Genomic DNA, 26,871 nt, shown 5'->3' with positions numbered 1-26,871 from the left:
AATATGAAGAACACACAGTTGTCTGGTGTGTATTGTCACTTAAGATAGAGACAAAAGGAGCAACAGAGAGAAAAACCTTTGAAATGGAGACATTCGTACCAGCTGCCAATTGAACCAAACAGGGTTTTTGGGATGACATCGCTCATATTTGTGCACTTTCTTCTCCTGGGGTTAAGGGTCATTGGCACCACCACAGACACATGGAGACGCTGCACAGGTATTGTACCTGTTTTATTCTATTTTAACCTCAGCTTTCCTCTCTATTACCTCAGCTCACTTCAACACATCGGATGTTCAGTTAATGATTATTCAGTGGGATGGTTTACGGGTTCATCTAAAAACCTGGGAAACCCCTCCAGCTAAAATTCTTTTGGATAATTCCAACTGTCTGTGTCTGCTTACAGTACAGTGGGTGTGTTTGTGTGTGCATTATTGCTAGAATATTAACTTAAATTAATATCCACACACAAGTACAGACATATGCTGCTGTTAGGATTCCACAATATACATCAGAATATTAGGACAAACATGGTGCATGTTTATCCGATGCCTCATCAATTCCACAGCAATTATCTTCTATTATTCTCTTCTTTTTTAAATAACAACCCCTCCTAAAACCTCCTGTAGCTCCACTGCCACCTGGGGCTATTTCTCACACACCGAAGGGGGTCAGGGACTCCAGCATGCTATGGCATTTATTGATTTATTAGTTTATAGCAGTTGTTCCCAACCTTTTTAACGTGTATCCCCTTAAAACAAAGCTGCTTGTGACCACTATATTTCCTATGACCAGTGGTAGAAGAAGTGTTCAGATCCTTTACTCAAGTGAAGGTACTAATACCACCATATTGTAAAAGTACTCCATTACAAGAAAAAGCCCTCCATTGAAAATGTACGTATAATCAGGAAAATGTACTTAAAGTATTAAAGGTAAAAGTACTCAATGTGTCATGGCATCAGATTATTTTACTGATTAAGTAAGTGCTTACTGTGTGAGCAGCTTTTTATATGTGCTGTAACTAACGATTATTTAAAATAGATTAATCTGCTTGCTATTTTCTCTATGAATCGCTTGTTTGGTTTTAAAAATAGAGAAAATGGTGAGAAATGTTTGTCACAATTACCCAGAGCCCAAAGTGAAACCAATCATTGTTATTTAAAAGATTTTGCATAAAAACATAAGTACAAGTACCTCAAAATTGCACTTACTGTAAGTACAGTACTTACTCTGATTCCACCAATGTCTATGAATCACTTTTTGACACCTGTAGAAAAATCTTAAGTGAAACATAATTTGAGTATCAGATCATTTGATTGAGTCTTTGCTATCTTATTTATCATCTCAGGTTCCTGCAGATTGGATTTTGTGACCTCTTTAGGGGGTCCAGACCCCGAGCTTAGGAACAGCTGGTTTATAGTATAGCAATTTCTATATAAATAGGCTCAAGCTGTAAAACAACCTCCCTGACCTCTTTATTTGCTTATTGTCTGCAGATTTACTCCCTCTGGATCTTCTGTCTTTTGTCCTCGAGAGGGACACCTCCAAACTCGTACCAGGGGTGCACATGAAGCAGGCTGGAGGAGTAAGGGGCGTGCATTTCTCAAGCCCTCATAACTCCATGAGCTTTCCTTCCTCCCAGCTGCTGGTGAACTGCGACCTCTTCCCAGAAGAATTCTCCATTGTTCTGACACTAAAAGTCAGTAGCATTGCGCCCAAGGTGAGCATCCACGTTTGTCAGAAACACCCAGTACTGGATGCCACTGGTGGAAGAAGTACTCTGATTTTTGACTTAAGTGAAAGTACCGATACCAGAATGAGAAAATACTCTGTTACAAGTAAAAGTCCTGTATTTAAAATGATAGTTAAAACCAAACGTATAGAAAAATATCATCTAGAAATACTTATAGTATCTACAGTAAAAGTGCTGATTATGCAGCATTGTGGCTGTGGATGTTATTTAAACTATTTTTTATATTTTGCGGTAGCTTTATACACTGTGCAACAATGCACTGTACTTTATAAACTCATTGAACGTTTTAAACTCTTAATCTGAAAAGTAACAGGTAGCTATAACTGTTAAATACATGTCATGATTTGAAATATACATTTTCCTCTGAAATGTAGTGGAGAAGAATACAAAATTACATATAAAAACATAAAAAAAATATGCAATTGGAAGTATAGGGTTGCAATTTACAACTATTTTCATCATCAATTAATCTGCAGATTATTATCTCGAATAATCAATTTATCTCAAAATTGTACTTAGGTACAGTGCTTAAATATACTTTGTTACTTTGATAGTGTGTCTGAGTGGTTCTCCCCATTTGCCTTTCAGAGAAATGAATACATCTTTTCGTTAATGGAGCCAAAAAAAGTAGAGAAAAAAAGAGTGGGGGAAGACGAAGAGGAGAGAGATAAAGGGAACATTTTGCAAAGGAATAAAGAGAGGGGTGTCGGTGGAGAAGAGCAACATGGAGAGAGGGAGAGGCGGGTCGAGAGTAAGGAGGAACGTGGACGGGTCATCCTGGGACTGAGGCTCTCGAGAAAACGTCTGCACTTCCTTTTTAGAAGTCACAGAGGAGTGGTAGAGCGTTGGGTGTTTCGAGGCGACCGACTGGCTGACAACCAGTGGCACACTCTGGTTTTAGTCGTTGGTAGTCATCATGTCAGGCTCACAGTGGACTGCAGTTCACCCCTGGAAATGTAAGTTGATATTTTCTTACTTGCTTCTCTCTGTTTTCTGTTTACTGGGTGGGTGCACTGTCTGTCCCCCGCCATCCTCTCTTCCTGTTGCCTCTGAATTCCCTTGAGGGATAATAGATCCTTCACCACAATGCAATGGCACTGCTCCAAATCTGCTCAAGCCCCACAGCCATATCAAGGTGACCTGACAGTATGTGATAGATGTTTTTTAGTGGAAACTCCCTCTGGCGCACAGAGGGGAGGAATATCAGCTCCCATATGGTGCCTATATAATACTATTCCTGTCTTAGTCCTACAAACAGAATAGACTACTTTAATCACAGATGATTTAGGTTCATTCATAGAAGAAAAACACCATACCTCAGCTATTAGAAATAATAATTTTTTTTTTATGGCAAACAGTGTTCCCTCCAGGCCTTTCCCCTCAGACCTCAACATTCAGGGATCGAGATTCCACATTGGCAGTAGGGGAAGATGGAAAGGCTTGTATTCAGTAAGATTTATATTTGCTCATTACTTTCATTAGAGATAAGCTGCTGAAACACATTTTTTTCTTTGAAACAGTCCAATCTTTTCTTTCATATCTGCTGCCCCATGTACAGGGTCTGTTGCGACAGCTGGTTTTGGTGCCAGGTTTGGATGCCACCCATCACATCTGCCCCTCTTCCGACCCCCAACTAGCAGTTCTGTCAGTACCACCGCTTCTCTCAGACCTGCCTGTCATGGGGAGGGAGGGAGATGGCCATGTAACTTCTTATGGTAACTTGCAGATGCATTTTACAAGACATTTGATACAGTATGATGAAAAAGACATGCCATTCATGTTTTCTTGCTTCCTTGCCTCCTTGATTGTCTGCTTATCTTTGTGTTTGGATCATGAACTGTCAGAAACAGAGGAGCGAGTGTCAGTGGGGTTGGAGCGGCCGTGCTCAGAGCCGCTACAAGGCCAGATGTGGTTCAATCCGCTCAGCAAAGGCCTCTACCTCTGCGACGGTAAAGTGTGGATCACCGTGCTAGAGGGTGAGAATCCAACATCCAACCATCTGCTCATGAGCAAGTTTTTACTCAGTTTAACATTCTCACCTCTCCTTTTACTCAGATCATAAACGACTAGACTACTTGTTGGAACACCAGGTCCTCACTACCAGCTCAGAGACACATGATGTAGAGGTATCCTTCCACTTTGTGAAATATTAACATATATTTGTTGTATCTAAAGGCTCAAGAGAGGGAAAACATTTCATCTTTAGGGGTTACCAACCTAGGGGTCATGAAATAGAGCTATTGGGTCACAAGATGAATACAACAATACAAAATTAGGTGTATTTGCCAGTCTTTTCTTTTCTTTCATTTTGTTTTTTTTGTCTGGTGAAACACAAGATATACTACATCCTGTGACAAGGGGGCCATCAGTAGAAATTGCTTTGTATTAATGGATCACAAGAAAAAAAAGCTTGGGAACAAGAGTTCTACAGCACTTTGTTCCTTTGTTCCAATTTGAGGTTTTCTGTAGGTAGAAAAGTGTCCTCAAATTGAATCTGGTCAATCTTAGTTGGTCGTGGTTGATGCTTTTCTCTGTTGCAATCCCACTTTTGATTTTCAGCATAAACATCTTGGGCAGCCTTGATTTTTCACTTTTATCTTGTGATTTTCTTCATCCATACATAGCTACATAGCTGTCCAAAAAGTACTTTTTTTCATTGTTTTGTTTTTCATCCAATCTTTAGGTGTTCCAGGTACCTGGCATAGGTGTGATGGCTGCTATGGCGCATAGGTCAGCCTCTGGCTCTGCTGTCTATCTGTGGAGCCACACAGGTTTCCAGCTCTACCAGAATATCAGCACATATGAAGCTCTGGCTTGGAGACACTTCAGCATGGGAAAAAAGGTATATGACAAAAAAGAAGAGATGGGTATGTATGAATAGAGCATGTGCATACACTTGGTCAAAGTAGTGTGGAGAGCTGATATTCCTTGTGTTTTGTTACTTTGATCTAGATATTTCTGGTGGTGTCTAACTCTGGAGGAGGGCCAGACAAGCTTCACAAATCCGAGACAGACTATTCTGTGATTTACAAATGGAGCAAAAGAAGAAAATGGTTTGTGCAGTTCCAGACTCTGCAGACCCACTGTGCACGGGACTGGGAGGCCTTTACCATCAACCAACAAACCTATCTCGCTGTAGCCAATCACAGACAAGGTAAAAACTAAATATCCATCAAATGACTACTTGTTATTGTTAACCTACAGAAATCCTGGCATGATGGCGTGGCATGATGGCGTGTTGCATTCTCTCTCTTTCTGGTTTGTCTTTCAGGTGATAAAAATCACACTATAGACAGTGTGATATACAAATGGAACAGGTTAACAAAGTCTTTCGAGGTTCACCAGCTGCTGCTGACTTCAGGGGCCTACGACTGGGAGTTTTTCACAGTCGGACCGTACCATTTCCTGGTGGTCGCAAATGCCTTTGATGGAGTGACTACTTCTGTAGACTCAGTCATCTACGTTTGGGTCAATGGAAGCTTCCAGGTGTTTCAGACGATTAAGGTATGTGGTGAACATAAAACGGCAAATAAATGGAGAATTGGCCTTTAAAAAAATGCCTGAAAAAAAACTTCTGAAAAGATTCTTCCCCAATCCAGGGTCAATTTGGAAGGTGTTTGAGCGTGGGTGTAAATTAGACTTAATAGCTCTTTAATGTAGCATTTTGCTGCATGATTCATCTTCTCTCCACCTGGGCTTTGATTTCCTCTGGTGAGATGTATATCTTTGAGATGAGATCTTGTCTGTACGCACAGAAGGAAGGGAACACAAACGGGGAGAGATAAAAGGGTAATGAAAGAGAGATGGGGAGCAAGGAATGGGCGTGTCCCTGCATTTAAGACAGGGAGCAAAAATAGAATGTGCGGTTTTCCATGATTTGCTTGAGCGATAGCAGTGACATGTAACTGATAGTGAATTGTATATTTGAATTTAGCCACATTTGAAGAGGTAGTGTTGACACATTAATAGTTACATGAGAAAGGAGAGGATTTAGGGGAACTCCACAGCTGGATGTTAGGCTTGTTAAGAACACCGTGGGGCATCTGCAAATTAATCATGTAAAATAATCCAGAAATGAGTGGAAATATATAATTTTGGCATTTGTTTGACATGTATTACTTTCTTAGCTGTGTCTCTTTGTTCAAGTAAGCAATAGCCAAAGAAGTAAGTAACGTTACTCAAGTAAAAACATCGGTGATGTTGAGATGGTTTCTCTCTTTGTCAATCTAGACGTTCTGCGCCACCGACTGGGAAATGTTTCAGATTGGCAGTAGAGTCTTCTTAGTTGTTGCCAATGGACACAGATTCCACGGTAACAGACCAAGTCGATATGACATCAACTCCACCATCTACGAACTGGACATGATTGGACAGCTGTTTGTCCGCTTCCAGGATATTATCACCTACAGGTACAGATGTGCAAACACTTCAGTATGCCAGGTGCATGTATACAGACAGACAATGAGAAGACTTCCTGTGTAATAATGTGTTGTTTGCTGCCATTTCAACCTCTCGTCATCACCACATACCTTTCTGTCTCTCCAGTGCAGTGGACTGGGAGTTCTTCAGCCTCGGGGAGGAATATTTTTTGGTTGTCGCTAACTCCTTTAACGGGGAATCCTACTCTCTCAACAGCATTCTCTACAGGTACTCAACTTGTCAACAACACTCCTCCCTCTGTGAAATAATTCATCCATTCTGATTGCCCTCAAACTTAGTTGTTGTAATTTAGATTTATTATCCTCCTGTGAGCCAGACTAGTGAAAGCATAGCCTACCAGCACTTATGAGATGTGAGGATTCATAAGGAACTAGTTAATTTTGGGTCTGGAACCTTTGATGCAAATACACCTTAGATATATTCCTCTTCTCTGTTTATTTTTAGGTGGCAGGGATATGAAGGATTTGTTCCTGTACATTGGCTCCCAACGATTGGGTGCAGTGACTGGGAGTTTTTCAGCTCTAAAGGAGAATCATATCTGATCTATTCTAGTGCCAAGGCACCTCTCTCCAAAGTGTTTAAGCTGAAAACCTACTAGGCAAAAAAAAAAAAAAAAAAAAAAAAGAGTGTGCATGTAGCTTTGTGCTTTGTTTATGTGTGTGTGTGTGTGTGTGTGTGTGTGTGTGTGTGTGTGTGTGTGTGTGTGTGTGTGTGTGTGTACATGTTGTCATTCTTTGTAAGTGTCTGTATGTTCCTGTGTAAGAACCATAGACTGCATGTCAGAACATGGTTGCAATAATATTTGAAATGTGTGAGTGTGTTTAAGTAAATATGCCTTTACAACTGTGCTTGTTCTCAACTTACAGCCAGGGCCGTAGTAACCCTGACCATGACCTTAATATTGTTTTTGTTTCTGGGAATTTGGGGGTTTAACAACCTGAGGAGGATTTTACATTCTACAATTAAACAGAAATAGCACATGGTGGGTTTTGAAGAATGATTGATATTTCTTAGAGTAATTAAATATGACAGTTTTAGGCACAAACTATTTTATTAAATTGACATTTGTTAAAAGGATTTAGGTTTTCTCCACAAGAATTACAACATAGAATATCCTAAGGTTTGAAACTTTATTTAGACCATCATGTAGGGAGATAAGAAGTATATAATTTACTTAGTTAAAGTTAAATATATTAATAAAATGAGAACAAATATAAAGTAATGAGAACATTTCTGAGATTTTTTGTGGGGTTAACCCACAACATTAACAATCAGTGATAGGTTAACAACTAATGTAGCCTACCTCATTTTAACAGAAATGTCACAAGCACAAGATTTTTATGAGAATAGATCTGTATACTTGTTTGCATTGTCTGAAAAAAATGTAAATAGCTCAAGCCAGCCTCTGTGAGATTTTAATATTTCTGTAAAAACATTTAATATGAATGATATTTAACATTTTGTTAACTAAAATGTATGTTCTCATAAAAATTGGACCGATTGTTACCTACAAGAAATATATATATAATTATGTTAGAATTATATTGACATTACAATAAAACAGACTTTATATGTTTATGTGCAAGACGAGTTGTTTAGGCATTGGCTACTAACCTTCAGCTATGTTCATTAAGAGCTTGTAGGGCACCAACAACGGTGGGTGGCAAACATACCCTGCAGGATTAAAAGTACACAAGTTTTTGTTACAAGTAATTTTGTGGCTGATTAAAAATCTTGGTGAGGTCTTTGATTGGTATGCAAACTTACACACATGGCATGGCACCCTGGGGCACATAACTGCCAACCTCTAACAAACGTGAAACATGTTTGTTCTAGAAAACTACAAGCCCCATAACTTCAAGACTAGACATGTCGAAAATGTAATTTTTATAGCTTCTTGTTGCTGTGAAAAGAAAATATGGCTATAAACATATTGTTTTCGGCTGTATCATTAAAATTGCAATAAACCACACTTAATATGTTTATACGCATTGGTCAAGTAATGAAAATATCATCAGTTATATTAATTTTGAGTACGTATGTTTCCCAAGTGTGATACTACAAGAACCATAATGCACCTTTCCATTTTCCGCCAGGAAGAAACATGGCTGCCTACTGTTCACCGACGGTACTTTTATTTACGTTTCGTTTGCTATCTGTTTTAAGACAGACAGAGGGGAAAAGAGCCAGTGTCAGAAGCTACATTGTGTAACAATTCAGTCGTTAGAGTTTCGATAAGAAGACGCCATTTTTCCAGTTGTAGTGACTGAGCGTTACCGTTACCGACAGCCTGATTTCTTTTTCATTTTTGCTGAGCTGTCAAGCTGCTCATCGGTGTCGGACGCGTTAGGACAGCAATTGATTTGCCTTTGTTATCGTGCTAAGCTAGCTAAACAACATAACCGCGAGTCCAACGCATATATGCCACATCCGGTAATTGTCGCTATGTTTAGCCCCGTGGAGTCTTCTTATTTCAGAGTCAGCCCGGCCAGTGTCAACAGAGAACTCGGCAAAACCAAGATGAGATAGCAAGAGTGCCTATCAGATTGCTAGCACATGATTTAGCTACTACTAGGAAGAGCCCCAGCAAAACTCAGAGAAAACGGATTTAATCACTCAAACAGCATGTTTGGGAATCTTTTCGAGGAGGAGGAAGGCCTCTCCTCGACTTCTTTTAGGGGGAGAGTTGCAAAGGGGGGAGACGAGCCACCTCCACCCCGAGGAAGAAGCAATCTGTGCGGCATCAAGAACCAGGGGGGGACCTGCTACCTCAACTCTCTGCTCCAGACCTTGCTGTTCACCCCAGAGTTCAGAGGTAAAGCCAGATCCCGTTCCTTGTGGGATGAGATTGAGGTACACCGGCGCAGTAGACAACTAGAGGGCAGCTATTTATTTTCTGTTTACTTATATTTGTTTGGTGTCTTTACAGAGGAGCTGTTCAGTTTAGGGCCAGAGCAATTAGGATGCCTAGAAGACAAAGAGAAACCAGGGGCCAAAGTAAGTGTTGCAAAGTGCCTGTAACTTTGACCACAGGTGTAATGTCTATATGTATTTGTGACGTGTAATTAGTTTTTCTTTCTTTTCCTCAGGTCAGAGTGATCCCACTGGAGCTACAGAGACTGTTTGCCAGTCTGCTGCTGGTGGACCAGCAGAGTGCCTCCACCGCTGACCTCACCAACAGCTTTGGCTGGAACAGCAGCGAGGTCTGTGTCCATTATCTTAGTCAGTGGGAAGGAGAAAGAGAGGCTCAGGTTACACTTCTCATTTCAGTGATTGATTTACCTTCCAGTTATACCAGGAAATGCATGCTGAATAGGGCTTCACAATACTTAGATATCAATATTGGGACAATATTGTTGAGTTGACTATTGAGTCTTTCACCAAATATTTACACAAGGAGATTTTTGATACACAATTACCAGTAATGTGGATACTGACTAAGTTAAGTAAGTTCAGAAAATTACATCACTTTACTGTAATGCAGCCTTTAAAGCCAGGAAAAGACAACACATATTACGATATATCCAAAATCTAAGACGATATCTAGTCTCATATCACAATATCGAATGTTTTTTTATATATATATATATATATATATATGAATATAAAAAAAATAAACTTAAGCTAGGAAGTGGTGGGAGTGACTATGCCCATAAGAGAGAATTTAAAATATTTGCTGTGTGTAAATGTTGGGTTTAAAGTAAAGAGTATCATGCCATGTCCAAATCTGTTACTACCTACCAATTTTAGAGAGGTTTTAAAAATATATACTGTAGTCTTAATTAAAAAGTGACAGAGCTAAGTATACTCAATGTCAATAAAGTCAATATGCATTCTAAATCCATTTGTAATATGAGTGATCTGTTGTTGGACACCATTGTCCCACAATGCATTGCTCAAAGATTTTAGCAAGCTGCAAACAGTATGGAGGGGGGGGGAGAACCATTTTGCATTTATGTGAAGTTTGATTGATTCACCTGTGCTAGTCTTGTATAATTTCCTTTTTGTATTAAACTGAAGTACAAGGCTTTCTTCAAAAATAATATAAACACAATATACTATGAAAAATATATATATATAGTATGTACTGTATACCATTAGTTCATAGGATGGAACTGGGACACAGTGGATGTCTTTCTGTTCCTAATTTGATCCTTTTTTCTGTTTTTTCCTCTCTCAGGGAACAAATCAGCATGATGTGCAGGAGCTGAACAGGATTCTGTTCAGTGCATTGGAGCACTCTCTTGTGGGCACCACTGGCAGTACATTTATCCACCAGCTGTATCATGGGACCATTGTCAACAGCATCGTCTGCAAGGAGTGTGGTAACGTCAGCCAGAGACAGGTGTGTACAGGTTTTTCTAGGGCTGGGTATCGTTCAAAATCTTTCGATCCGGTGCCAATTTCAATACCTCAGTTTCGAAGCCGGTTCCTAACGATACTTTTTTTGATACCATATGTTTTAAAATCCATTTCATCATCAACAAAAATACATTAAACACAAAGCTTTTATTTTACACCTTAATTGTGAATCAAAACAGTTATTGAAATGAAAAAATTCTGGTAAAACTGCTCACTCAGAGTAACATTATTAAAAGTGCCTTGCCTTGCAAGCTCAGCCTGTCAGTCAGTCATTAGGGCAGAGAAACCACCATTGTGCCTGCTTGTCAAGTAAGAGGAAGTGTAACGTCAACAGCACAGCGACCGCTTTCGGCTCGCCGTTAATATCACAAACGCTGTCTGCGTGAAGTTTGACTTCAACAAAAGTGTGTGTCTGTGTCTGTCTGGCACCCTCGCTCCAAGCAATGGCACCTCATTGACTATGTCATTGTAAGAGCAAGGGACCGCTGTGATGTGAACATCACAAGGGCCATGATAGACTCTGATAACTGCTGGACAGACCACCGCCTCATCCGATCCACAATGTCCATCAAGCTTAAAAAGAGGAGGAGGATTCAGAAGAAGCAGACCCGGCAAAGACTGAACCTAGACAGCCTGAATGAAACTGCCACCCAGCAGCTACTTCAGGAGTCTCTCGAGGAAAGTCTTCAGCAAGAATATCCTGATGACATTGAAGAGCACTGGGGCCTTCTCATATTCACCATCCATGACTCATGTGAATCCACCCTTGGGTATCAGTCCAGGAAACATCAGGACTGGTTTGATGAAAATGACACCAAGATAGAACAACTCAGCTCTATAAAACGAAAAGCCTTCAGAGTGTGGCAAAATGATATCACATGTGAGGCCAAAAGGGCAGCACACTCCAGAGCCAAGGCTGACGTTCAGAGATTGATGAGGGAGCTCAAGAACAACTGGTGGACTTCAAGAACAACTGGTGGACAGAAAAGTCTCTAAAACTCCAGAGACTGGCAGATTCAGGTGACACCAGAGGTTTTTTCACTGCCACTAAGGCTGTCTATGGCCCTAGCCATCGCGGCTTAAATCCCCTGCGCTCAAAAGATGGACAGACTCTTATAAAAGACAATGACTCCATCAACGCACGTTGGAAGGAGCACTTTCAGGAACTTTTGAACCGTGACAGCTCAGCCAAACCAGACATCGCCGACCATATCCCGCAGAGTCCCATCAAAGAATACATGGCGGAACCTCCTACCCTAACTGAGGTTCACAATGCCATCAGGAATCTCAGGAACAACAAGGCCGCTGGTCCTGATGGGATCCCTGCGGAGATCTTAAAGGAAAGAGGACAAAGGCTCTGGCACCACATTCACAATCTACTCATCAAGGTCTGGGAAAGGGAAGAGCTCCCTTCAGAGCTCCGGGATGCCCAAATTGTCACCATATTCAAGAAAGGGGACAAGGCTGAGTGTGGTAACTACAGGGGCATCTCGCTCTTGTCAACAACAGGCAAAATCCTCGCTCGTGTCCTTGCCAACCGCCTGCTACCACTATCTGAGGAGGTACTCCCTGAATCACAGTGCGGCTTCCGCCCATCTAGGGGATCAACTGACATGATCTTTTCTGTTCGCCAACTACAAGAAAAGTGTCGGGAACAAGGACTGCCTCTGTATATGGCCTTCATAGACTTGACAAAGGCCTTTGACTCCGTGGATTGTCAGGCACTGTGGAGCATACTATCAAAGTATGGATGTCATGACAAATACATCCGTGTACTGAGGCTACTGCATGACGGCATGTCAGCCACAGTGCTCAACAGTGGCTTTGAATCTGAGCCCTTTATTGTAGCAAAGCGGCAACACCGCAAGGACAAACGGAGACAGGCTCCACCACCACACACCACTTCAACCTTCCAATGCCCACATTGCAGCAGAATCTGTGGATCATGGATTGGCCTTTACAGCCACCTGAGGATCCACAAATAAGTGTGTGTGTGTGTGTGTGTGTGTGTGTGTGTGTGTGTGTGTGTGTGTGTGTGTGTGTGTGTGTGTGTGTGTGTGTGTGTGTGTGTGTGTGTGTGTGTGTGTGTGTGTGTGTGTGTGTGTGTGTGTGTGTGTGTGTGTGTGTGTGTGTGTGTGTGTGTGTGTGTGTGTGTGTGTGTGTGTGTGTGTGTGTGTGTGTGTGTGTGTGTGTGTGTGTGTGTGTGTACACGCCGGAGCTCTGTCTCAATATGCAGAGATGACAGATAAGCTTAGCTCAGACGCTGTTGGAACCAAAATTGTTTTCGGTGCCATAAAAGTATCGACGTTCGGTACCCAGCCCGAGGTTTTTCTGTCTCTCTGATGTAGCTCCTTTTTTATGAAGTTATATTCTGTCTATTAAGTCTCATCATTACTATATGCTAAGACAAAGATGACTAATTAACCAGTTGTGATCTTTGTGTCTTCTTTAGGAGGACTTCCTGGACCTGACGGTGTGTGTTTGTGGCGTGTCTAGCCTGGAGGAGGCTTTGTGGAAAATGTTTGTGGAGGAAGAGTTGTTTGAGGGCAATAACCTGTACCGCTGTGCAAAGTGTGACAGGCTGGTCACTGCTGCCAAGGTCAGTGTCAGCTTTCAGACTGTTAACAAAATAAAATGTAATAATACAGTGACCCTTAAGCGATGTTAAAATTCTTCTTTTCCCTCTGTTTTCCCCTTATATTAAACAATTAAGTAGGAAGGACCATTTAAGCTAATGTTAAAAACTTCTACTTTGTATCAACATTTGTTTTTCTTGTTTACATAAAAAAATATTAAATTTTTTGCTGTTTCTCACTGTATTTTACTTTACTTATTTTGTTAATTATACAGTCTGCCAAGCTGAAGAAGCTTCCTCCATTCATGACCATGTCTTTGCTGAGATTCAGCTTTGACTTTGCCAAATGTGAGCGATACAAGGAGACGGGACGCTACTGTTTTCCCTTAACCATCAACCTACGGCCATTTTGTGAAGAGGTACCTGACAGATTTGAATACAGATTGCCCTTCTTTTTTAGATCAGGCATATTTCACATAACTTTTCTTGGTTGTTGTTATTTGATACACTAAGATGTCTTGATAAGTAAACTACTATGTGTTCCTCCCTTACAGGCCGATGGAGACAACTCTGATTACTCCTACGAGCTGTTCTCTGTGATCATCCATAAGGGTGGTTGCTATGGTGGCCATTACCATGTTTATATCAGGGACATTGACCAGCTTGGCCATTGGGAGCCGCCGGTGAGAAAAAGAGAAGGAACTGCTCATTCCCCATAAAATTACTGTTAAAAACAGCTAACTGCTAATACTTACACACAGCTGATTTTTTTGGACGTGCATTACTATCAGCAATGTTAAAAAAAAAAAAGTTTAGCACAATCTGCAAACTTTTGAATGTGTGCATTAGGAAAGGTGTCACCACTGTGTTTTGTTAGGAGGAGGAATGCAAACCCAAGACTCAGAAGAAAGTCAAGGAGGAGGTCAAGCAAATATGTGAGCCAAAACTACAAGAAGATGACCCTTTGTCTGTCATCACTGCTATTATTGCCCAGGTATAGTGACAGCAATTCTGAGAGCTTCCTTAGTCTTAATTTGTATGTAGCTCATAGATTCTTCTTTGTTGAGTCAGTTGTACAGCAATAGTTAATTAAGTAGGTGCCGTTTGTATCCCATCCACTAGGAGCCATCAAAGAGTGTCCTGTTGGACCAGCTGGGACAGAAACTCATGGATAAGATTGGTTCATCCTGGAGCAAAAAGTTCAGAAAACACTATGGACCCATAGGAAAGGTATTTTTGGGCTCTTTGTTTTTATGATGTTTTAATGTATAATTGTTCATATTTAATGATTGCTGGTGTCCTTTAGGGCTCATTGCAAAAATATATGTCTTAAACTAATTGTTGTTTCTTTGATTTTTTTCCGGTATAGTTCCTACAGTCCCACAGTGATGTTTTCATGTTGGTGTCCAATGGTACTCGAGTGGCAGTGAAGGCAAGCCCGGTGAATGACCCCCTCGGCTCAGCAGAGCAGACCACTAACTCTGATCCTTCAACACCTTCGGACCCCGGAGCTGCTGACCCACAGCCAGGACTAGACCAGAAGCCAGAGCCTGAACAAAAGGTTTTAGAGCAACAGTCACATTTAAAAATACACCTACTTAATTCTGTTTTTCATCTAGATCTTCCTGGTGGGCATCTTGCGATGCCTGTAATGCCGGTTTCTCACTGTGTTTCTTCCTATCTGTCAGCAGGGTAGCCACTGGTTTGATCTTAATGACTCCACAGTGACCTCCATCAGGGAGTCTGACATAGAGAAGCAGTTCCAGGGCAAAGAGAGCGCTTACATGCTGTTCTACAGAAAAACACAGCTGCACAGACCCAGTGAAGGTAATGGACACCATGTTTTGCATTTGTATTGGGAAAAGAGGATCACCGAAAGAGAAGAGAGTTAGAGAGAGAGAGAGATGAAATGGTTAAGTGGGGTCATTTTAAATTTGGGTAATTAGAATTATTTTTGTCATCAAGTACACAGAAGAGGAAGTCATTAGATGACTAATATGTATCTATTAAAATGTGTTTTGTGTTTCTACGTTTGCAGCTCTGAACAATCCCAAATATAAAGTTCCTCTTAACCTCATCCAGATGGCTCAGGAGGAGAATGTCAAAGTGCAGAAAATGCGGTACAGAAACAAACACCCATATTACACTATCATCACATGATACTTTAGCTAGTTATAGCTAAAGCTAGGTTCTGAATTACGAGTGTGACATTTCAGTGGTAGCTAAAATTCCTAAATCGGTGAGGATCAACACTCACAAGAAGAGTTACATGAAAATAGTTTTCTAACATAAATTATTAATATCAGTCAACTTTGTTTCTGTTACAGCGAGGAGTTTGAAGCCACTAATAACACAGTCGAGCTGCGTCTACACCTGGCACCCTCTTTTAGGCTAGAAAATGGAGCGCTGCAACCAATCGGCAAAGAGCAGGACGGAAGCACCACTCTGAGTTTTGACCGTAGAAAGACTGTGGGAGATCTTCGATTGGCAATTTACCAGGTAACTTTGTTTACCGAAATACTAGCTGTTGTGTTTTAAAATGCTAAAAGGATTGATAGAAATAAGCTGTTTTTTTTTTTGCATCTCATTAAATAGATGCAAGAACTCTGGGAAGGCGATATGGCTCTGACTGTAGCCAGGAGCCTTCCTGCAGGTCTACACCTCTACAATACGCTTACAGGTGAGACCCTTAAATGCAACGTACCTCAAGAGGATAGAAGACATTTTACAAGTTTAGTAACTACATTCTGGTTGTGGTTCTTTTTGCAGATGACAGTGTCTCCCTGTACAGTGCAGGCATTTGTACAAACTCTGAACTGTTTGTGTGGAACGGCAGAGAGGTGAGTACAACCCATTCTCGTTAATCCCAATATGTTTTAAGTCTAACCGTGCTCACTTGACAGGATCCCAAGTGGCCGACTTGTATACTGGTTTTTATCTCTTCAGGTGCGTGGTGCGACTGTCCTAACTGGAGCAGAGTGGGAGCCAGTCCTGCTGAATGTAGTCCGTCCCTTTTTGGGGGAAGATGGGGATCAGGAGGAGGAGGTTGGGGTGAAGTGTGAGGAGGCAAGAGGAGGTTTTGAAAATGGGGGCCTAGGGCTTAAAAGGGAGGCCCGAGGGTTTGCAGGTGCTGCGACTCTTGGGGAGGTGAGGGAGGCACTGGGGGAGCCTGAGGAGAGTCTGCTGTGCCAGGAGCATAAGGGAGGAAAGAGAGGAGAGCATGGGGCAGGGGAGGGAGGAGGAGCAAGTGGATGGAGGGTGTTCCCCCCCGATGACATGCAACGGACGCTCAAGGAGCTGTCGCTGAAAGACGGAGACGCGCTGTTGGTGCTGGAGCCACAGTCTTTCGACAGCAGGTACAATCCTCCGCAGTGTGTGTATGTGTTGTTTTCTTTAGGGGTGTGTGTGTGTGTGTGTGTGTGTGTGTGTGTGTGTGTGTTTTTACTAGTGTCTTCTTAACTTTGCTTAGCGTGTTCACTCTAAACGGAGACGTTGTCACTGTGACTACACCGTCTGACTGCCGCTGGCTCCAGGTGGAGTTTTCACCACGTGGAGGAGGAGTAGAAGGGGATAAAGAAGAGGAGAGGAGGAAGATCAAGGTTCCAGCTACAGGAAATATGGTCAGTAATCTTTGTGCTGCTCTGTCTGGTTGTCCTCTTTGGCTTTCCATTTAAGCATCACATTGTTCTTTCTAAAAGTAATTTAGTTGTTTTTATGTTTATCTCTCTGTCAGCTGCTGTGTGAGGTGAAACAGAGGGCCATAGATGAGCTGCAACTACAGGAGCAACTCTCAGGCAAGATGCTCAGTGTTGACACCAAAGAATCAGAATTTTACCAGGGTTAAGATCTCAATAAATTATAATATGCCCATAATTGACCATGAAAACTGTTTTGGGACCTCCCCCGTTTCTACTCTCAAAACAGTCTCGAAACATTCTTTTTTTATTTTAGCTACTGTGCAGCATGTAGATTTGTTTTTATTTTTTTTTTTTATATATTCTTATTTATACATTCCTAAATAAGCTGTTTTTTTTTTATCTCACTGACCAGGTGCACAGTACTGTCTGAGACAGGTGGACTGCATAGGGAAACTCCTTCCTCCAGGTACTGTGTCATTTGTTACCTGAGGAGGATTTTATTGGTGCAGACAACTAAGAACTGGAAATTCCCCTCATTTTAACAAAATATTAAGATAGGCATTCCTTTACACTGCCCCCTCCATAAAATGTTTAAAAGGTACTCCCCCTCTTTGAAGTTTTAGAACACATTTACTAAGTGCACTTGTGTTGTCTCACCCTGGTTTATCTGACAGTGTGTGAGGAGTTGAGTGTTCGCGATGCAGGGGTGCGACTCATGACCACACTGACTCTCTGTCCGGGAAATGCCCCCAAGGCATCACAGGTGCGTCTTTTATTTAAAATCTTCAATAAATCCTTTCTACCTGCAGCTGCAACAGATGAATGTCACAGTAAACCTATCCTATCCTACATTTCCAAACAAATTAAGACGGAAGAGTTACGAGCATTTAAAATGCTTGATTTAATGTTGATGTGAGATTTTCTCTTTGCTTTGCAGCTTTTCTTGCACTTCTCTGTGGGCACAGAGCCCTCTGCTGGCATGGAGATGGACATCATTGTGGAGAAAACATGTACTGTCAAAGAGGTGAGGACACTTACTTTGTGAAACATTCATTATGTGCTTATTACATGCATGTGTACTTTTTAAAACTATTATCTTTTCATTGTTAATTACAGTGTCTAAAGGAAATGCTGGATGCTGTTGGACTTGATGGTAAAACTAGTTTTTATTTACTATTGTCCTGTATGTAACTTGCATGTACTGTGACTTAATATTTGTGCGTTGAGTGTTGCTGTTCACCAAGATTATCTCTGCTTTTTTGAGACAGACGTTTTACTGTAGTACTTTGGTGAAATATCTGGTTGTAAATGTCATTTAAATATGTGTTTGCAGGCACCTGTTGGCACTTAAGGAGGCTTGATTGGTGTGAGGAGGTTGGAGAGCCAATTATGGATGAGGTGAGTGGCTGACTGTGGTGTGCACGTCATACCGAAATACATTTGTTGTTGTTTTTTGCTCCTTTTACCCTGTTTATTGGGTGTACGTTTTCACTTATATTGTTAATGATTTAGCACCACGTACAATTCATTGAGAGAATATTGTCTGAAAGCTTACAAAATACTAAACTGTGAGTGAAAACTTGTATACAACCAAAAACCGATATGTATTAGAACTCAAAACCCACCCACATGACACAAAAATGTTGAGTGGTGTTTGAAATAATTTGACTAACTGTCCCATTAATCAAAAAACAAACAAAAAAAACCCAACATTTTATCCTCAGGATGCTTCTCTGTCAGAGCTGAAGATAAACAATGGAGAGACATTAGTCGTCACAGAAGGACAACTTCCTCCGAAGGTACTTACATTTTTTGATTTCGTCTCGAGATTAATTATACACAATAACTTTATCTCTCTCTTTAGCCTTTGTTGTCTCTTTTTTTTCTTTCAGGGTTTTCTCAAGTTATTTGTGTGGCTGTATCTGGATCCCAGAAATAACTCCGCACTTTCCATGGATTTTAATCACACTGACAACGGCCTCACTGAGGAGCAAATGCTGGAGGTTGTGACTGCAGGCGAAACGCACGGTCACTCTCCTCCTCTGGGTGCCAGCAACATAGCAGAGCTGAGAAATGCAGGACAGGTGGAGATATCAGATGAAGCCACGCTGGAGGATCTCAAGATTCAGGTAGCGTATGAAGGTTATGTGTAAATCGAAAAGCAGGAGTTGATGATCATTCGTACTGGTGAGGTAATCCTCAAACCCCAAATGAATCCACTTGGATTCTAGTCCTTCAGTACTTAGGACCCAGAGAACTGCCCATTTCCTGTCTTAGCAGTTAATTATGAGACTAGGAGATAAATATTCTTTGTATTTACATTTTGCAGGCTGTGGGGCACTATTTACTTTTAGGAGGCCAACTCAAACTAAACACATGTAAAGGAAATTGCTTCTCTTTTCTTTTATAGAAGACTTATAATTCAGGTGATGTGCATGGGATTTTGATGTTTTTTTCTAACCAAATGTTTAAAGATGCTCCTCCTGCTCTACTTTATTGTCCACTTCTGTATCAGGTGTTGACGCTGCCTGCCCTTCAGGATGTGTGTGCGCCGACCACTGCGTTCATGCGCGTGTGGCAGCTTGAGGGACGGAGGCTGGCACGTATCCTCAGAGGACAACAGCTCACTCTCAAGTATGAACACTTTCCTGTCACAGCATTTATTCCTATATGTGTAACGTGATGACCACCAGTTTCTATTTATTATTGATACATGCAGTTGTTTTGACCCACGTTTTCTGTTTGCTTTCCTCCTGATTAGAAAATTAAAGCTGACCAGTGGCACAGACCTTTGTGTGCAACAGCTACTAAAAGAAGAAGATCTTGGGTAAAGTTTGAGCTGTCACCAGTTTTCTGCTTTATACATAATGTTATGTAGCGTCCCTCCATGATATAAGAAAGGACCCTACTTTTCCAGTATATGCATTTCCCTCATTTGAAAGTTAGCTAATTTCTGTATGTCCTTCTGTTCCTAAGTCCAAAAGATGTGATGCTGAATGTTAAAATGGGAGTACCAGGGGAGAGGCGTTACTACCCTCCAGAGGAGCTGGTTTGGGATGCAACCCGTGACTCTTCTCCTCGCTCTCTACGCACTTGTCTGGCTGCACATTACGGCCTCTCCCCTGACTCTCTGCTGTTGGCCAAACACCAGCCAGACAAACACACCTGGGAGGAAATATCAAACTGGGTAAGATTATAAGAGTCATTTCTTCAAATGTTTTAGGCATTTGTGGAAATCTATATGTATACTAGCAGTCTCTTGCTCAATACACAAGTTGTTGAGGAAATGGTAGAGCTTCAGACAGTTTGGGAAGAACATTGGAAATAAATGTTGACTGCATGTAATGTAGCAAAGAGTGGCTAACAATAGGAGAGTCAACCTTGATCATTCAGTTCATTATTTTATCAGGAACGTGTGGGATTTTTATTTCATAAGAAAGGATCCCAAAATCTCAGTATTATTGTATGTGTTGCTAATTCATTGTCACATTATCAGTAAATAATGTCATTTGTATTTTACTTTCAGAGCCAGCAGGTTTACAAAAAGAAAAAGAAGAAAAAGGCAGAATCCCTACTGGGAACACCATTTCACCTAAAAGATGGTGACACAATCGGCATCAAGGTATTGTTAAAACCCTGCTTATTTTAAAAATGACTCTGATTTGTTTGAGAAACACTGAAACCATTCTTGATATTTTTCCCAGAATCTTTTGATTGACAACAACAGGGACTTCCTCACCCTGGAGGATGAACGGGACCAGCAGAGGCTCAGAGAGCAGGCAGAGCAGCAGAGGAAAGGGTGGGACTTCTTTACTTTGAGACTTTGACGAGGGAATATGCTTGCTACTTGGTGTAACAAGTGTGATCATGGCTTCATAGATGTTATTGCTTGAACTGACTGCAGAGTACAGAGAAAAAAAAATCTGACTTTTTATGGCAGTTTTTATTTGGAAAGCTTGTGATTTACAGTGATTTTATGTAGCTGTAATCCCACAGCACTGTGTAAATTACCGGTAGTTGAAATGATGCTTCATGTTATGCAACTTTTATCCAAGATCCCTTTTGATTATTAGTTTTATTTTTTTACCTTTTTTGCTTCTTTTCAGAGGGCAGGCTGCAGGCTCTGCTGGTGTTGGACCACAGAAGAAGACTGGACCGACCAAATCCAGGAAACCAGAAGTAGCGCTGTCAATCGACGTTGGGGTATTCAGATAGCACCCTGCTCCCAGGGGTGCGTGGACAAATGAGAACTACCACATAGCACACATACACAGATGCCATGATGCGATTAGGACAATCCACTTGACGTCAGCCATTTATTTCCTCATCTTTCAAAACTGACTAAATGCGGACTCTTTTGTTGACAGAAAGAGAAGGAAGTTCATGTTGGCAATTTGATTTGCTATTTTGTAACAACTGACTATTTGCGTTTATATCTTTTTTAACATGTTTGTCTTGCTTCCTCTCTACAATGTTTTTAAATTACAACCACCGCATGCCCTTTTATTTCAACATTATGCATAATGCTTGTTTTTTTTTCTTTTTTTTTCTTCTTTTTCTGAGGCTTGTTTGACGACAGTGTGGCCTGCCTGGATCAGTAGCTAATTTGTAACATTATACTGAAAGTATGAGCCCAGAAAAAACTTTCTTCTTAAATTTATTGTTATTGCAGGCTGGCACTTATTGACGTTTCTATCTCATTACTGTTTTGTATAAACTATAGCAATCAGGGTGAAGAACATACTTGTGGCCACCAGCCAGTGGCTTTAACATTTTGACTTTGTTTAATGTTTAATAAGTTGTCCTGTACAACAAGCCACTATAGTAGGATATCTAATGTGTTTTAAGTGATGCTCATTTTTATGATAAACCTGTCACTGTGCGGTGAGAACAACAAAGTTTATCTGGTTCATGGGCTTGTTTTAGGTTGATAAAGGAGAGGAGAGATAGGCCTTAATGTGGAGAAGCCTTGGTGCTGCTCTGCCCTTTCCTACCTCACTCTCTACCTCTCTTATTCTACCTCTGCTGCCCTGTTCTGTTAGTCAACTACAGTCTAAAGTATTTCAGTAATGCTATAATTTGGCTCTTTGCATTTTCAACTTAGGGTGTGACATCACACATTAAGTCTGATGAGCATTTGTTTATCCCCCCCCCCTTAGAGAAAATCAAAGCACACTGTCTTCTTTTTCCCCAAAGTCTATCATCAGTCAAACATCATTGTGTGTTATGTAACCATCTATGATGCCAGATGAATTTGCTGCTCACTGCTGCTTCAGAAATATACTGTAAAACATTCAAATCCTTTCTGCCACCGTTTTTCTTGATTATGTAAAAGTAAAGATCCACGAGTTGCTCCATGAGTTTTCATTGTGGAACATTTCATTTTTCATCTGCATGCACTATATGTGAACTTCAGGGAAGTATAAAGCATTCTTATTGATAATTTATTTGAAAAAGGTTACAAAATAATTGTTACTGTAAATTGTGATTTTCTTTTTTTTTTTTTTTTTTTTTTTTTTTAATTAAGGGGAAATCTGAATTTATCATTTACACCCTGCTTGCAGGTTTTGTTTCATGTATAAATCTGGCCTTAAATAGTGCCAAGAATTTGCAAGCAGGACATTTTTTTGACAATATACTTATCAATAGTGTCATTTCCTTTTTGTATCATTTACTAGTTATTGATTACATGTTCAGTGTTATTGATAAGGAATGCTATACTGTATATGACAGTGGACATCTGTTTGTATCTGTAAAATTGTTTCTGCAGGAAATAATTTACCAACAATAAAGGTATACAGTTGTAACTGTCATGTCATGTAAACTAGGCTGAAGCTGACCACTGTTAGTTTGATACTGATTCTAACAGCTTCCTAGCCGTTCTAGCGGCATGGCTCTATTAATGGCAGTGTTGTTTTGGTACAGGCATTCATAGTTCCCATATCATAAATCCTAATGAATTTGGTGATTCCCGGACTTTTCCTTGAGCATCACCCTGTGGTTGATATTTGGGGTTTGATTGAAATTTCTCACCAAATAAAGACCTTTTATATAATTTTCCATAAGAATCCATCTTATAAAGATAAAGGTTATGGTATTCTAGGGGATGGTATACCTGTATGTCACGCCCATCGCACTCATAACACCTTTCAGGGAGCCAGTAAGAAGTGACTCATTTATTACATACTATGACTGTTTTAGAACCTGACTTTTTAATGACATGACATGACATAACATTTTTAATTATGACCTAAAATGCTATGACTTTTTATGACACTATTTATGGCATATTGTACTATCTATGAATTTTTTATGATGTTTCATGGCATAGTAATAATTTCATATGACATACTATACTATGACTTAATGACATACTACTATGACTGGTTTATGACTTGGAAGACTATACTATAACATTTTTATTACCTTTTTTGTTAAATACTGTGCTATGACTTTATGACACTATGGTGCACTATACTATGACTTTTTTTTATTACCTTTTTATGACCTACTATACTATGACTTTTTTTTTCATGAAAGACTGTTTTATTAGAATGCATTAGTTTTAGCCAGTTTTAGCCAGCTGGACCACAAACTTTTCTAAACTCATAAGAGTGTGGACTGGTAGCTGTAGAGGTGCCAGTTCACTTCTTGGGCAATGCTGAGGTTCCCTTGAGCAAGACACTGAACCCTTAACTACAGAAATAAGTGAAAAATAGGAATTTTGTATTTTTGTATATGCACACCTAGGCAGTTATAGTATGTAGTTTATATATAATATAGTAGTATATATATAATGTAAATTATATATATGTATATAGAAAAGGGTGTGTAGAAAGTGTCTTTGTAGTAAATAAATGTTATCTATAGTTTCATGTTTCTCAGGGAGACACTACAGTACAGTTAATTGTTACCATTCAAGTTACAACATGTCAACCGAACATACCACCGAACATTTTGTGATGACCAATAACAGCCCACTGAGCGTCTGGAAAATCCAATCAGCTTTCCCGCTGATGCTCGAGTCCCCGCCTTCTGTCACAGTATTAACTTCTCAGGCAGACACGCTGTAGGATTTACTGCACGGAGAACGGACACTGTTTGACAGTTTGAAACTGAACTGGACCAATAATTTCTGCAAAAATGGTTGATGCTTTCTGTGCTACATGGAAACTGATCGACAGTCAGAACTTTGATGAATACATGAAGGCACTTGGTAAGATCATTTATTTTCTCCTTGAAATAAGGAGCTAATTGTAGTGTGGGCAATGTTGTGTTACTAGGATATAAATTGTTTATTTTTGCTTATAGATTTCTAAAGACACTTTTTTTTTTCAACAGGTGTTGGTTTTGCCACGAGACAAGTGGGCAATGTCACCAAACCGACAGTAGTGATCAGCCAGGATGGGGACAAAGTGGTGATAAAAACCCTGAGCACCTTCAGAAACACTGAGATCTCTTCCAAACTTGGAGAGGAGTTTGATGAGACCACAGCTGATGACCGGCATGTCAAAGTAAGATGAATAAAACATCCTTGGATAATCACTGTGCTCTGGCTGTAGATTGACCTTAAATGATATGTGCTTGTGCTTGCAGTCTACCTTCACCATGGAAGGAGATAAACTTGTGCAAGTGCAGAAGTGGGACGGCAAGGAGACCAAATTTGTCAGAGAAATCAAGGATGGGAAGCTGGTGGCGGTAAGATTAAATAACACCTACAACCCCTACAGTGACAAGGGAAGAGAAATCTTTTTGTACTTGTCATTGTGGGAACATTTATCAGTTCATGGGTCCATTTGCATTATAAAGTGCTTATGTAAAGCACTTTGAATTATGGCTGTTCGATATGAGGAAAATGTCTTAGTGCGATTATTTCGATTGATATTGCGATTGCGATATGATTCACGATATTGGATGGATCATTTGTGTATCATTCTCATTTTCATTGAAAAATATTCAAATTTAAAACTTGAAATGATTATAGTGTGATTTATGCGAGGATCTGTACCAAACAAATATGTTTTCTTTAGTCTGTAGGATAGGATGTGTAGGATACAACGTCTCTGCAGCACCACAATACTTCATTCAGAACGGTTTGACACATATTTTACCTTTAACAAATATTGCGCCCCCCCTAGTCCATAATGCGATTTCGATAAAAATTGTGAGTAATTGTGCAGCCCTACTTTGAATTGCCCTGTTGTCTAAATGTGCTGTACAAATAAACTTACCCCGCCTTTGCAATGGTGTAATTTCTGATGACATATGACCCAAAACATTTCTACACCATGCATTAAAATCACAGCTAAATGTTAACTAGCATCATGTAATACAGTCTGTCTTGTTTTTCTTTTTTCTCTGCCTCACAGACTTTGACTTTTGAGGGAGTCGAGGCAGTCCGCACATATGAGAAAGCCTAACTTTACCATCCACTTGAATGTGCAAATCATCCCTGCACTGCAATCAAGTTTGTATTTTTGGATGTTTGTAACAGTATGCAGTGATATGCAATTGTCACGTGAGATAAATATTTTAGGAATTCTTTTGTAAGATCTTTTCTAAGAAGTTCAGACTGTGAAGGGCCTAAAACTATTTCATTCTGTGTATCACATGTGAAAAAGGGAAAAATAAACTGCTTGACTAAACCTTCCTGATGTCTCTGACACCATTTTTTTGTTGGTATTTAGATCACAAGAGCTCCATCAGTACCACTTTATCTTAGCAGAGCTCTCTTTTTTATATAGGGTATTGTTTATTTCATGTTACTTTGAATGCAGTCCTACATTTCTTTTCAAATATGTCAACTTAAGTTGTGGGAACAGTGCTTTCCCTGTGATGGGTCGGTTCCAGGTGACAGCTGCAGGGTGATGGTGAAGGCCAGAGCCGACCGTGCAGCAGCAGCCTGTGTGAGCAGTGAACTCATGGGAAGTAATGTCCTCAAGTAACCCCCAGATGGTCAGAGATGACTAGGAGCGGGAGGGGGTGGGGGTGCTGATGTCACTCGCTTAATAATCCGGTTTTAGTTGTGGTGTCATTACGTAGAGGCATCATTCGATGGTGTTTGAACCAACCGAGATTGAATGCTGCTGCTGGCATGACAGATGACAGGCAGGCAAGATAAGATACGGAAGGACACTGAGCCGGATATGGACAGTTTGTAACAATCCAATATCCCACAGTTAGTTCAAGGTCTAATATCAGAGTCTGTCAGTAAACCTTTGTGATCTCCAACTGATATTCTTTACAAGACCAGTCTGTTTTAAAGCTTGTGTTCATTTTAAAATTCCCTCATCAATCCTCTATCTTTCTCACATTTTAAGAAGCCAAGCTAAAGCCTCCCTGTCCTGCCCTGTGAGCTGTGTCTAGCCTACTGAACACTGACTACAAGTGGCCATTCTTCTCGTCTCAATGCACAAGCTGCCAAGTTTTTGGCCACCTCTGAATAGCATGTGACACAAAGAATCCACGGTAACTGGAGTGGAACTCATTTGGCTGTTGCTCACTGAATTAATTTCAATCAAAATCGGTCTTTATGCTCCAGTTACAGTATGCCAAAAAGTGCCTCTCTTCTCACAAAACCAGGCAAAATCATTTGCATAAGTATTTAGGGGTGAAAACAGTTACAAGTTGTTCCGGCGGGTTTATGTGAAAAAAATTAACAGCAGCACAATCACACTGAAAAGGTAGAAAGGAGCAATTATCACATTCCATGTTGGAGAAACAGTGAGAGCTAAACGTTTATTGTAGCATCTTGTGTTCTCAGTACGCTTCCCAGGAAAGCAGAGGGCGTTTTCTCTTTGTATGGAAACTGTGTCAGCGGTGTAAACTGGCCAGTAGTGGCCTCTCTCTGGCCTCATTAGGGACATATAGCGTGAAGAGCTGACCATCAACTGTATAGCCCCTACAGTTTGTTTTACTTTGACTGTTTCCCATTCAAACACATTCATCAGGACTGTAGCTTCTATTGAAGCTCCTCATTTCATTTAAAAGTTAAATTATATACAATTATTATAGTATAGTTTATGTTTTGTACTGTTTTTTACATATTTGTTGTTACATTTTATGTAATTTAGGCCCATCTAGGGACAGACATTGCAAATTAGCT

The 26,871-nt window shown here is 40.4% G+C and overlaps 3 protein-coding genes across 4 annotated transcripts; all 3 read left to right on the top strand.

Annotated features, from left to right (window-relative positions):
* The first annotated feature begins 132 nt into the window (after positions 1-132).
* Positions 133-6,789, top strand: LOC114547132 (thrombospondin-type laminin G domain and EAR repeat-containing protein-like). Its single transcript, XM_028566367.1, has 12 exons — positions 133-217; positions 1,495-1,718; positions 2,340-2,669; positions 3,310-3,466; positions 3,596-3,727; positions 3,807-3,877; positions 4,435-4,593; positions 4,704-4,905; positions 5,023-5,255; positions 5,982-6,160; positions 6,297-6,398; positions 6,636-6,789. Exons 1-12 carry the CDS (start codon positions 133-135, stop codon positions 6,787-6,789), a joined length of 2,028 nt encoding a protein of 675 aa, XP_028422168.1.
* Positions 6,790-8,288: 1,499 nt separating this feature from the next.
* On the top strand, positions 8,289-22,771 carry usp40 (ubiquitin specific peptidase 40). 2 transcript variants are annotated; one of them, XM_028565075.1, is made up of 31 exons: positions 8,289-9,006; positions 9,121-9,188; positions 9,281-9,394; positions 10,372-10,536; positions 13,006-13,152; positions 13,404-13,547; positions 13,683-13,811; positions 14,006-14,122; positions 14,251-14,358; positions 14,498-14,689; positions 14,820-14,955; positions 15,167-15,248; positions 15,456-15,627; positions 15,724-15,808; positions 15,898-15,968; positions 16,075-16,484; positions 16,598-16,748; positions 16,862-16,922; positions 17,179-17,232; positions 17,441-17,529; positions 17,704-17,790; positions 17,883-17,919; positions 18,100-18,164; positions 18,491-18,565; positions 18,659-18,895; positions 19,282-19,400; positions 19,528-19,593; positions 19,743-19,953; positions 20,293-20,388; positions 20,471-20,565; positions 20,873-22,771. In XM_028565075.1, exons 1-31 carry the CDS (start codon positions 8,817-8,819, stop codon positions 20,979-20,981), a joined length of 3,882 nt encoding a protein of 1,293 aa, XP_028420876.1. In that variant the 5' UTR covers positions 8,289-8,816; the 3' UTR covers positions 20,982-22,771. The 2 variants fall into 2 exon arrangements, with proteins under 2 accessions (XP_028420876.1, XP_028420875.1); XM_028565074.1 differs by having other exon boundaries at positions 14,817-14,955.
* Positions 22,772-23,804: 1,033 nt separating this feature from the next.
* fabp7a (fatty acid binding protein 7, brain, a) lies at positions 23,805-25,416 on the top strand. The gene is made up of 4 exons (XM_028565079.1): positions 23,805-23,982; positions 24,108-24,280; positions 24,363-24,464; positions 25,136-25,416. Exons 1-4 carry the CDS (start codon positions 23,910-23,912, stop codon positions 25,184-25,186), a joined length of 399 nt encoding a protein of 132 aa, XP_028420880.1. The 5' UTR covers positions 23,805-23,909; the 3' UTR covers positions 25,187-25,416.
* The last annotated feature ends 1,455 nt before the right edge of the window (positions 25,417-26,871 follow it).

The sequence above is a fragment of the Perca flavescens genome, chromosome 20 (genome assembly GCF_004354835.1).
Source record: "Perca flavescens isolate YP-PL-M2 chromosome 20, PFLA_1.0, whole genome shotgun sequence".
NCBI lineage: Eukaryota > Metazoa > Chordata > Actinopteri > Perciformes > Percidae > Perca > Perca flavescens.
Note: the sequence above shows the minus strand (reverse complement) of the source record. Positions and strands in the feature narration are given on the sequence as shown.